This window comes from Ilyonectria robusta (assembly GCF_021365365.1).
Source record: "Ilyonectria robusta strain PMI_751 chromosome Unknown BGZ61scaffold_9, whole genome shotgun sequence".
Lineage (NCBI taxonomy): Eukaryota > Fungi > Ascomycota > Sordariomycetes > Hypocreales > Nectriaceae > Ilyonectria > Ilyonectria robusta.
In genome coordinates this window covers 947,372-959,688 of record NW_025764443.1, presented here as the reverse complement: position 1 = coordinate 959,688, position 12,317 = coordinate 947,372, and the positions used below count along the sequence as shown (strand labels likewise).

The following is a 12,317-nucleotide window of genomic DNA, read 5'->3' as shown; positions in this document are numbered from 1 at the left end:
AGCTCGCTCCGGCGCTGTGAGCAGCAGCACGGCGCTGGAGTCGGCGGGGCCGCAGCACGTATGTAGAACCCCTGCCTGCAGAAACACGATGCGTACGCAAAGTGGCGGGGAGCAGCAGCAGCGGCAGTAGGGGTCGCCTCGCCCAAAAATAAGCACCTCACTGCCCCGGCAAACCACGCCCGCCGTTTCGCCCACAAGCCCCTCCCCTCCCCGGCGCGAAGCAATCGTTCTCTGTTGCGGGCAGGCAGCTCGAGACGTCAGCCATTGCTGTGAGGCTGTGCGGCATCGTCGCGGGTCCTGGTGCGAAATGCGGGCACAGAGGCGAAACGCGGACGTAGAGACGGAAATCGGACTCAGATGCGAGAAGCGGATGCGACATGCGCCTCCTCGTTCGCAAGATTCCCAGGGGGCCCGCCATGTCGTCCGCGTAACGGCGAATGTCTATACGGGCTGTCTTGCCGCGTGCTCTCTACACACCGCACATTGCTTGTGGGTTGCATTGCCCGGCGTACAGACACTTGGGGAAAAAAGTGCATTTCTCTGGTCAGCCACAATGACCATCGTCACTTTCGCAGCTCATCTCGTTCTCTCTAGCTGCTGCTGCCTTGCGTTTGCGCGCCTGGAGACGGGCTTTGCCCCCGGAGTTTTTGGGGGTCCCGGTTCCCCCGCTCCCGTAGCGGACCTTCGAACATCGACTTACACAGACCAACTTGTTTGTATCCCCACAGCCAGCACGACATCACGTCAACTCGGAGTGCGGCAATGACATGCTCTCGCGTCCAATGGCCCGTGAACACCCTGACGGCTATCAGGTGGCTTCCATCGTCTATTTCGCGGCTGTGTGACATGTTGACTGCGGCCCTAACCTCGCAACCCCAGCCGAGCCAGCCTCCGCCCCCAACCCAAATGCAGACCAAAAAAGAATCCAGTTAGCTCGCAGAAGTCAAAGCCAGGTAAAAAGTTGTCCAAGATTCACGGAATTTGAATGCAAGTGAGATGATCCGTATAGCTTTCAATTGGGAGGCTAAATCAGTTCTCGTTTCCCCCTGTCTCTTGCCTGCGTATTACTTAGTCCTTGCTTCCTCGTTCCCAATCCAACCTCAATATCCTGCGGCCATGATTCGTCGTTAGCTTTACGGAGTACGAGGAACGAGCACGGTACCACTAGTATCTACCTACCACTAGTATCTTGAAAACATACGTCATTCATCGAAGAACGCCAAAATATGGGGCGAGGTCACCGGGTTTCAATTTACATCCGATCTATGGTTGCGGTAGTCGTACAAAGAGTCCTAGAACTATCTGCCAACCATTACCTGTAGCTAATATGGATGCCTACAGCCACCGATATCTTATTCGTCTTTGCCGTGGGGAACCTGAATTTTCGGGGAGGTCCCATCATCCAAATATTTCGACGCAGTATTTCCAGGCTAAGGTTGACGTTCATCGCCATGAGCCAATCGTCGTCTCTTGCCCAATAACGGTCCTCAATTCCCTGTGAGGCTTAGCCATCTCCCCCGTCTGACAGTCACCGCCGGGTTCAAATCACAGGTCGTAATCCCACGCATCCAAACTCCAAACTCCCCCACCTTCTATGCCGTGGTCCGCCGCGTCATCCGGTACGCCGGTACGGATCTCTGGTCCGGTTGAGGGCGGAGCATTCGGCGCAACAAGTAACAGCGTAGAGGTCTGACGCAGATTCTTGGAGCTAGGAACTGGCAAGGCACAGAATCCTCACTACTCTTTCATGTGAAGTGGAGAGATAGTAGCAAAGGATCCTGCACATAGCGAGCCCTCCTCTCAAATCGGCTGATTCCACCACATGTAAGGCCGACAAAAAATCGCAATCCCCTCTTGTCGAGGCTGGATTGTTCCCGAAATTAAGCACAACCCGCTCAAAGGTAATTCTTCTTCTTAGCGGTTCGCGTGTACTGCGTTAGATGCCACTCAACATCACCATTCTTGTTCTCCAGCGTGCCACTTCGGATTTCGAACGGCCGCATCGTCATTCGCGGGCCAACCTCGGCTAGCTCAACACTGTCATAGCCCGTCCTTACAAAGACGTGGTGCCGCACTTCAATGCTATCCTCAATGTTCTTGAATGTCACGACTCGGTTGCCGACCTTGTTCTTGCTGGTGATGGCCTCTCTGGGAGGGAAGGTGTGCTTCAGCACCTTGACAATTCGCTCTCCCAGTCGAGAAGTAAACCCATCAAAGATAAGGTGAGGGTACGACTCGCTCACAGTTCCTCGAACGCTTCCTGGGATATCGTGGCGCAAGACAACATTGTGTAACGAAAAAGAAACCGTCGGGCCGTGAGGAAAGTGCGACAACGTGAGTGCGGTAGGTGTACCTCGATGCTCGTGGAGGAGGACGATATCGGACAGGCCAGCAGACTGGGCGGATCGCACCAGGTCGGGCAGAATGAGGTTTCCACGGTTGAGACGAACGGCTGTGGGCAGGAGAAGTCTGATTTCCTTTGCGAAAGCAGCCAATCTGGCAGAGGGGTCGCGGGAGGTCGTCACAAGAACTCGGGGGTCGACAATGCCGGACAGCTGAGCGTACTCGTCATCAAGGTCAAGCTCCTCGTTTGTGGAGAGGTCGGGTCGTGACTCGTCGTACTGGTAGTCTTTGCGCAGAGTCTTGTCGTTTGCGATGGTCGGGTCCAATGGCTTTCCAGATGCCAGAGACGATCTCAGCTTGGCCCTCTTCTCACTGATCTCGGCATCTCGCAACAAGAGAGCTCGTCGGTACAGATAGTCGCGCCGTTGACGCGCTTGTTTGCGCTGCGCAAAGAAATATTAGTACACATAAGCCTGAGAGGGGGTGATTTCATTCGAGACTCACAATCATGATTAATGCAAGAAAGATGCCCGCTGTAAAGAACTTGAGACTTCGATGGTTACAATAGTCTTGAATTTTTCGGAGCGCTACCACCAGAAAAAAAGTTCCCTTATCGGTTTTGCCGGTGTTCAGACGCGTATCGATTCGATGGCTGCCTATCACGTGGGCGCAAAATGTCCCACCAAACTCCGCCAACGAGAGGGTCCAGTTGCTCACCCATCGATATCTCTGGTTCACGAGAAAAACAAATTCTGACTGCCAACTCTCGTGCTATGACCTTGAGAGGCCACCGTACTACCGTTCTTTCTCGCCCAACCTCCCCTCGCAGCCTGCCACGCTTTCTCCCCGGCGCATCCTTCTTCGCGATGATGTGAGCCTCACCAGCGACTTGCAACCCCCAATCACTTTCCCAATCCGATCCGAGTCGCCACAAGGCTTCACAAACGGGTCTATTTCGAAAGACCAATAGTTGTAGGTGAGTCGCACTCCCTTTTGCGGCGGTCCGGAACCTTCTTGAGGGCTGCCCTCACCCCGAGCGTCACCGCCACCTTGGCGCGCGGGGCATCCAAATGCTGATAGTACGTGCAGGAAAACCCTACCTACGACGCGAATTTCTATTACAACACACCAACATGGAGGGCGCTTTTACCCATGTCGGGAACCACCTGATATCCGATTCTGCCGCCGCCATTAAAGCCGGAGCCGACGACCTTTCCGCGATCGACCCTGATGAGAGCTTGCTCTACGGCAAATACGCAGAACGGAGTGGCCGTCGCCGAGCCGATGACGACGACAACCAAACTGAGGCCTATGAAGAGGACGAGAATGATAGCTTGAACAGTGTGCCGGTCGATGGACTGACTGGGCTGAAGTTGAAGGGTCCAGAGGAGGAGAAGGAGCTTCCGGCTCATGCTTGCGCGTAGGTGGTACAAGTCAGAAACCGCGCGAAGCTCGCTGACGTTGGCCGACAGATACTGCGGAATCCACTCGCCTGGCTGCGTGGTGAAGTGCCTCACCTGCAACAAGTGGTTTTGCAGCGCTCGTGGTAACGGCACCTCAACCCACATCGTGAACCATCTCGTACGAGCTCGCCACAAGGAGGTTCAACTTCACCCCGAGTCCACCCTAGGCGATACCGTGCTCGAGTGTTACAACTGCGGAACGAAAAACGCATTCCTTCTCGGTTTCATCCCTGCCAAGTCAGACACGGTCGTTGTTCTCCTCTGCCGACAGCCATGTGCCGCGAACACCTCCAACAAGGACATGAACTGGGATACATCGAGATGGCAGCCACTTATCGAAGAACGAGCCTTCTTGCCGTGGCTCGTCGCTACCCCGTCCGATGCCGAACAGCTCCGGGCTCGTCACTTGACCCCAAATATGATTGCGAAGCTGGAGGAGATGTGGAAGATAGACTCCAAGGCCACTGTGGTTGACTTGGAGAAGGCCTCAAACATCGACGACGATCCTCACCCTGTCCTGCTGCAATACGACGACCCTTACCATTACCAGAACATTTTTGGGCCCTTGGTTAAGATGGAATCCGACTACGATAAGAAACTCAAGGAGGCCCAGTCCGAGGATGGGCTTACCGTGCGCTGGGATTACGGTCTGAACAACAAGCACCTCGTCAGCTTCAACTTGCACAAGATTGAGTCCGGAGACGTCAAGCTCGCTGTTGGCGATGAGATGCGACTCCGCTACAAGGGAGAGCTCCGATCACCTTGGGAGGGCGTTGGATACGTTATCAAGATTCCCAACAACCAGTCCGACGAGGTTACTCTAGAGTTGCGCAAGACCGGAAACGAGAAATCGGTGCCAACCGATCTCTCACACAACTTCTCCGCCGACTACGTCTGGAAGGCCACCTCTTACGACCGCATGCAGCTGGCCATGAAGACCTTTGCTGTCGATGATATGAGCGTGTCCGGGTACATTTTCCACACCCTGCTGGGTCACGAAGTCCAACTGCAGCCGATGAAGACAAGCCTCCCTAAGAAGTGGTCAGTTCCTGGCCTCCCCGACCTCAACCCAAGCCAGGTCGGTGCCATTAAGGCAGTCCTCCAGAAGCCCCTGAGTCTCATTCAGGGTCCTCCCGGAACCGGAAAGACTGTGACTTCCGCCACCATCATCTATCACCTTGCCAAGATGAGCAACGGCCAAGTCTTGGTTTGTGCCCCATCCAACGTTGCTGTTGACCAGCTGTGTGAACGTGTTCACCGCACCGGTCTCAAGGTTGTTCGTTTGACTGCCAAGTCTCGTGAGGATGTCGAGTCCTCGGTCAGCTTCCTAGCCCTGCATGAGCAGGTTCGCATGTCGGAGCACAATAGCGAGTTGGTCAAGCTTTCTCAGTTGAAGAATGAGTTGGGCGAATTGTCCAGCCAGGACGAGAAGAAGTTCAAGCAACTCACCAAGGTCGCCGAGCGAGATATTCTCAACAACGCTGATGTTGTTTGCTGTACTTGCGTTGGTGCAGGTGACCCGCGACTGTCCAAGATGAAGTTCCGCAACGTCCTGATTGACGAGTCGACTCAATCTGCCGAACCCGAGTGCATGATTCCTCTTGTCCTTGGGTGCAAACAAGTCGTTCTCGTTGGTGATCACAAGCAGCTTGGCCCGGTTATCATGAACAAGAAGGCTGCCAAGGCCGGTCTAAACCAGTCACTCTTCGAGCGTCTCGTTAACCTGAAGCTCTCCCCCATCCGACTCAACATCCAGTACCGTATGCACCCCTGCCTCTCTGAGTTTCCCTCAAACATGTTTTACGAGGGAACTTTGCAGAATGGTGTCACTCATGAGAACCGTCTGAGGAAGGATGTCGACTTCCCCTGGCCCGTCGCGGAAATGCCTATGATGTTCTGGTCTAACCTAGGCCATGAGGAAATCTCGGCTTCTGGAACTTCATACCTCAACCGAACTGAAGCGTCCAATGTTGAAAAAGCCGTCACCAGGTTCTTCAAGGCCGGAGTAAAGCCAGCAGACATCGGTGTCATTACTCCGTACGAGGGCCAGAGGAGCTACATTGTGACTACAATGCAGAACTCGGGAACGTACAAGAAGGAATTTTACAAGGAAGTCGAGGTTGCGTCAGTTGACGCCTTCCAGGGACGTGAGAAGGATTTCATCGTCCTTTCTTGTGTCCGATCCAACGACAACCAGGGAATCGGTTTCTTGTCTGATCCTCGGCGTCTCAATGTCGCCCTGACCCGAGCCAAGTATGGTCTGGTCATTCTCGGAAACCCCAAGGTTCTGTCCAAACACGAGCTGTGGCACAACTTACTCGTTCATTTCAAGGATCGCAAGTGTTTTGTTGAGGGCCCCTTGACCAACCTGCAGGCCTGCTTGTTACAGTTCAGCCGCCCCAAGGTCAGCTACCGCCAGAAGAACCAGAACCAGCAGTCGCCGTTCAGTGCCAACAGCAGCAATAACACCCCCAGCACCAACAATAGCAACAATAGCTTCTCCAACGGACGCTTTAATGCCCCTTCTTCGGGCCGCGACTTTGACCTGGGCTCGATGGTTTCTTACATCCCCGATGATGTGTCCTCAATTCACGGCTCCGCCTTTGGAGGTGCTTCTCTCAACAGCGCTTTCCCGCCCATGTTCGCAAGCTTCACCCCTGAACAGTGGCCTGGACTCCCTGGAGTCGCTGGTCCAGGACGTGGAGGGAAGAGCCGCGGCCGTGCTACGGAGAGCATCGCCGGCGAGAGCGTTGCGAACTCAGAGTTTACAGATGCATCGGCGAGCGTGATCGGCGGCAAGGGTGTGGGACAAGGCGGCGTCAGCCTTGGAGCTGGACTACACGACGCGGTGACGGGGATGCGTCCTGTTTCTTACAGCCAGAGCGACAGGCTCAAGCAATACGTGGAAAGCAGTGGCCGGATTCCGCCTGGACTCGGATTCGGACGCCGGTACGACGACGACGAGAAGAGCGTTAGCACGGCCTTCCACAGCCAGATCGGCGGAGGATACGACTGAATGACAAGGTGAGCGCTACGAGTAGGCGATGACACATATTTTGCATCCCACGGGCTCTGCAGCAGGACTTGCTCCCGCCGGATCACCGAGCGCGGCCGGCAAGAGGTCTGCTGTCCCCCAAGCGCCTTGTCGTCAAGGCCAACGCGGTCAAGCCAGACTGAACCGCGGAGACCGTCTCGTGTCCGATCTTGGACGCCGCCTGACTGGATGTATCCGGACAGGGAGACACCGATGTCGCGTGCCAGCGGCCCAACCCACGACGGCCATCGGGGTCGTATCGGCCCGCCAGATGCAGATTGTCTTGATATTCACAGTATTGCAGTAGCAAGGAGCAGAGATGAGGTAGTTGTGAGGGTCCGGAGATGGGACGGCGAAGAACGATAACGACGGTGCTTCTCTCGATGGCTTCCTCTCGGGGGCTTCATCCAGCAAGCTTGGTCTAGGGAGCTTCGTCGAGCGTGGTGCTGGCAGAGACGCAAAGCAGGCAGTTTCGCGATGCCAGGCCGCAGGATTCCTCTCGAGCCTTCGGACGGGGGTGCTTTCAGAGCTGTGATTTTTAGTCTGACCTTAGTCACTCATTTGGACGCAGATAACAAACTTTAGCCATTCTTTTAACATTGAGATCGAGGTGTAGAGATGAGTGGTGGGTGATACGTATGAACCTGAGAATAGCTACGTCGGGGTAACCCACAAAAGCGAGTCAGGTCTTGCATGGTCGCATTCTAACGATATCATGAGACACGTTAAGTGTTATATGGTTGACCTGGGTTAGAATACATGTTCTCATTGCGTCCCGCATCTCTCCGGACTTCGCTCCCAAGAAGCCGCGTATTGGATTCGATAAGTACATAGCAGATGGCAATGAATCGGGGCCGTCCACATGTTCGTGTGCACCCAATCTCGATACGTACGATGGGACGATCAATCTAGGAATTATCCGCGTACCCGATGTACCGACCCTCTGGATATTAGGCTAGTCGCAAGCTTGTTGCCGCTGTCAGCCTGTCAGCACCACCCCCGAGCCCCCGAGAGAGGCAGGTACCACCCCGGCGGCAGCGACGGAAGTCCCCATCTTTCCGCCAAGAGCGAACCGGGAAATCGGCCAATCAGCCAAGACTGACCCCCCCTGTGACCGCCCTGTCCCACCTGCCGAGAGGCCCGTGGCGTACCATTTATAGGGACTCGCAGGGAGACGCAGGGGTGTTGCCGGGCCTGTGGCGGGGAGCGTTACAGGGGACTCGTGGACACCTGGGCAGAGAGAAGGCAGGAGAAGGCAGGAGGACGCGTCCAATGGAGCAACTATTTTCGAGGCCTGGCAGACATGACGCCGACCATTCTCCCCTCCCCAATAGCACGGGAGCCAAGACAGGCGGCTCCCTCTTTAATTCCCACGCGGGCGTCAAAGCAGGTTGTGCGCGCTGTTGGGACTTTGTTCTTCTTCTTCCTCTTCACTTTTTTTATCGACACGGTCTCGACCTCGACATCGAGCCGGTTTCCCTGCTTCTTTCTACTCTATCTTGGCTGCGTTGGTTGATTCGGGACCACTTACTTCCTCCCGTTTCGTCCACTCCGTCCGATCCGGTCCGACACCGCCAACCGTCATAGCATGCCGCATTGCGAGGTCGCGTGTCATCAACTTGCTCTTGCTCTTGCTCTTGCTCTTGCTCTTCACCATAGTATGCGCCGGCCATGATTGCTCAATGCCAGGGACGACTGAGTCGTCGTTACATCGCTCTCGTCATCTTCGTCGGCGTCGGCTACTTCCTGTATCACAGCTTCCATCCCCAGGACTTCATCCGAGCCACCAAGGTCGGCGCTGTCAAGTACCTCCCCAGCAGCTATGACTGGAGCAAGAATCCCGTCAAGTACCCCGTTGAGGACATGAAAAGCCCGCCCGCGGCCCAGCCCAAGAAGCTCCCCGCCGTCCAGCGTGATTGGAAAGAGTCCAGCGAGACCCATGTCTCGCTGGCCCGCAAGACGGCCGTCAAAAAGGCCTTCGTCAAGAGTTGGGATGCCTACAAGAAGTATGCCTGGCCCCAGGACGAGCTCAAGCCCCTCTCCCGCAAGGGCAGGCAGACCTTCTCTGGCTGGTCCGCTCAGATAGTTGATGCGCTCGACACCCTCTGGCTCCTCGACATGAAGGAGGATTTCCACCTGGCCGTTCAGCAGATAGCCCTGATCGACTGGGCCAGGACCAGTGACGAATTTCTTAACTTGTTTGAGGTGACGATCCGTCACCTCGGTGGGCTGCTGGCAGCCTACGACCTCTCAGGGGAACATGTCCTGCTCTCCAAGGCCGTGGAGCTGGGCGACATGCTGTATGCCACCTTCGACACCCCGAACCGACTACCCTCACACTGGCTTTACTTCAACAAGGCCAAAAAAGGCGAGCAAACGGCCGATGACAGCATGTCCGGAGCTGCCGGCTGCTCCATGGGTCTAGAGTTTACCCGTCTATCACAGATCACAGGCGATCCCAAGTACTACGACGCCACTGAGAGAGTCAAGCAATTCATCTACCGCAACCAGAATAGCACCAAGCTTCCCGGGCTGTGGCCGCACACCATGAACTACCAAACAGAAACTGTCAAGAACACCATGTTCACCCTAGGAGCAGGTGCTGACTCCATGTACGAGTATCTACCCAAGATGCATGCCATCCTCGGCGGCCTGGACCCCGAATACGTCCAGATGACGACATTGGCTCTCGATACGGCGACGAAGCATCTCCTGTACCGACCCGTCAACCCCAAGGACGAAAATATATTGATGGCGGGCAACGCTTTGGCAAACAATGGCCAGATTGAACTCACGACTGAAATGCAGCACTTGACTTGCTTCGTTGGTGGCACATACGGCCTCGCTGGCAAACTTTTGTCACGGGAAGACTTTGTGGCCCTCGGCTCCCGCCTGACAGCAGGCTGCGTCTGGGCGTATGACTCCTTCCCAACTAACATCATGCCCGAGATCTCAGAACTCAAGCCCTGCCCCTCTATCGATGGGGAGTGTAGCTACGAGGACCTCAAGACCGCATCAACTAGGCTGCCACCTGGTTTTATTCGCGTGCGGGACCCGCGATATCTCCTGCGACCGGAGGCGATAGAGAGCGTCTTCTACATGTGGCGCATCACTGGAGACGAGATCTGGCGGGATGCAGCGTGGCGCATGTGGGAGGGTATCGTCAAAGAGACAGAGAATTCCCTGGCGTTCGCCTCTATAGCTGATGTGCGCCAAGAGGGCAGCGACCAGGAGGATTCCATGGAGGTAAGCTCGCTTCCCCTTCTTTTATTCACTTGTCTCCCGCTTCTGAGTAAAATCTAACATACTTAACAGACGTTTTGGATGTCGGAGACTCTCAAATACTTCTGGTTGATCTTTGAGGATCACAACGTGTTGAACCTGGATGATTGGGTCCTCAACACAGAGGCGCACCCCCTTAAGCGTCCCAGATCCTAAGTTCGCAACACTATAGAGGAGCATAAGGTGGGGTCCCCGGGATGGGCATTGACCCCTTGTTTTGGATACCCAGGGAGTTGTCAGTCGCATGGGCGGCTTGCATTAGATTCAGCACTATCGTGGGAATGAAGGCGAGTTTTGGGATGCCCTGGCATGGAGCGGCGCTGAGCGCTGAGGCAGTGGTTATTTCCTGGGCATGTCCCAGACAAGATGTGGTGGGAATATCCAAGAGTTAGAAGCACACGCATAAGAACAAGCCGACGTGTAAATGTGAGAAACCTTTCCGACGTTCACCTAAATCATTCCGGACCGAGAAGCACTGTAGCTCATGAGTTTTTGAATGTCTGTTGAGTCATGACCAGCAGTTGCAGTGCTGCTATAAACTCCCCCACAGATGATGTGCGGTTTACATGATCACTGAGCATTTAAGATGTGACGTCGAGGCCCAAATCCATGGTAACATTATACCGGGAGAGTAATATACAGGCTCCAAAAACCTCTGTCCGGAATTCGCATATACATTTCCCCCATAATATCCATGCGCTTGTAATAGCGTCGATGCTGTATCTGGCGCTGAGCCTCATGGCTCATGGCATCCCTCATCATGCCTTCTCTCCCGCTACGCGCATCGCCCCGCCCAGTTGCATACCAAGTACGCACCAACGGTTCCTCACCCCAGATGGATTTATTACATCACCACCCAAACCCTTGCTCGCCTCGACCACCTTTCCCGCTTCCCGCCGAACGCCCTCGCTGCCACGCAAAAAAAAAAACCCCCGTAGCGACACAATCCCGCGCACCTTATTTGCCCTGCGACGCAACTTCGTGATGAGGCATGCTGGTGCGTCCCGCCTCCCTCCGTAGCCGCTTCGCCCGGCTGCGCGCGCCAATTGCCCGGCCCGCCGCCGCCATCGCCGGTGATGCGGCCGCGCTGCTTCTCCGGTGTCGGGCTCAGGCGAGGCGCGCGTTGCACGACGATGTTGCGCGTAGGAATCACTACGACCGGCTGAATGTCCGGCTCGATGCCACGCCGGCTGAGATAAAGAAGTCAGTTGTTTTCCCGTCCTCGTGTTTCGTCCTGGACATCGAGTGGTAGCGGCGCAATGGATTACATGCCATGAGGGGGGACTGAGAGCTAATACGAGCGCAGATCCTTCTACTCCCTCTCCAAGAGTCACCACCCCGACGCCAACCCGTCCGATCCCAATGCCTCGCACACATTCTCGCTCATTTCGGAGTCCTACTCGGTGCTCTCGGACACGTCCCGCCGCGCCGCCTACGACCGCGACGTCCTCCGCCTCCAGCACCACGCTCCCGGCCACGCCCACCCCGGAAACCCGCGCGCCTCGTACCACAGCACCAACAACCCCGCCGGCGGCCGGTCGCCCTCCGGTCTGAGCCGGCGCCGCGGGACCTTCCGCGGGCCGCCGCCCAGCTTCTACCGCAGCGGCGGCTGGGGCGGCCAGACGGAGAAGCGCCGCAATGCCCACGAGGAGTCAACCGGCACGGGGCAGGGCGCCGAACCGGACTCCGGCGCTGCGAGCCCCGGCGCCAACCGGGGGCCGTGGGCCGACCCTTTTGCATACCAGCAGACTCACACGCACACGCACAACCATAATCACACCCATACCCACTCCCATACCCATGCTCACGCACACCCTTACGCGCAGTATTCGCGGCACGGGGGCATGGGCCCTGGCGACGATCCATTCGGACACCAGGAAGAGGTGCCGCACTTTGACAAGCACGGGCACACACGGACTCACCAGCGCGAGGACCGGCGGCGGTGGCAACGGGACCGGCGAGCTGTGGGTGACGATGACATTGAGTTTGAACCGCAAACGAGCATGGCAGGCCACTTCTTCATCATCTCGGGTATTCTAGCTACCACCATCCTCGCACCGCTCGTGTACATTCAGTTCATGCAGCTAGGTCGTAAGAGCAAAGAACGAGACTGATAAGTTAAACGATGAAAGCTGCAGATGAAAGTATTCAAAGGTGTTTGGACAAATGGACATAGAACTGGCCGGCGTACAAGT

General features: G+C 56.0%; 4 protein-coding genes across 4 annotated transcripts; 3 read left to right on the top strand and 1 right to left on the bottom strand.

The window, feature by feature from the left end:
* The first annotated feature begins 217 nt into the window (after positions 1 to 217).
* On the top strand, positions 218 to 827 carry BGZ61DRAFT_451344 (uncharacterized protein). The gene has a single exon (XM_046245821.1). It carries the CDS (start codon positions 308 to 310, stop codon positions 764 to 766), a length of 459 nt encoding a protein of 152 aa, XP_046104827.1. The 5' UTR covers positions 218 to 307; the 3' UTR covers positions 767 to 827.
* A 1,068-nt stretch (positions 828 to 1,895) lies between these two features.
* BGZ61DRAFT_532264 (anticodon-binding protein) lies at positions 1,896 to 2,853 on the bottom strand (the record flags this gene model as incomplete). Its single annotated transcript, XM_046253842.1, has 2 exons — positions 1,896 to 2,786; positions 2,848 to 2,853. The coding sequence occupies 2 exons, from the start codon at positions 2,851 to 2,853 to the stop codon at positions 1,896 to 1,898; spliced, it is 897 nt and encodes a 298-aa protein (XP_046104826.1).
* A 5,302-nt stretch (positions 2,854 to 8,155) lies between these two features.
* BGZ61DRAFT_389933 (glycoside hydrolase) lies at positions 8,156 to 10,570 on the top strand. The gene is made up of 2 exons (XM_046242805.1): positions 8,156 to 10,086; positions 10,156 to 10,570. The coding sequence occupies exons 1-2, from the start codon at positions 8,512 to 8,514 to the stop codon at positions 10,276 to 10,278; spliced, it is 1,698 nt and encodes a 565-aa protein (XP_046104825.1). The 5' UTR covers positions 8,156 to 8,511; the 3' UTR covers positions 10,279 to 10,570.
* A 543-nt stretch (positions 10,571 to 11,113) lies between these two features.
* On the top strand, positions 11,114 to 12,236 carry BGZ61DRAFT_477764 (uncharacterized protein; the record flags this gene model as incomplete). Its single annotated transcript, XM_046248941.1, has 2 exons — positions 11,114 to 11,325; positions 11,429 to 12,236. 2 exons carry the CDS (start codon positions 11,114 to 11,116, stop codon positions 12,234 to 12,236), a joined length of 1,020 nt encoding a protein of 339 aa, XP_046104824.1.
* Between the last annotated feature and the right edge of the window lie 81 nt (positions 12,237 to 12,317).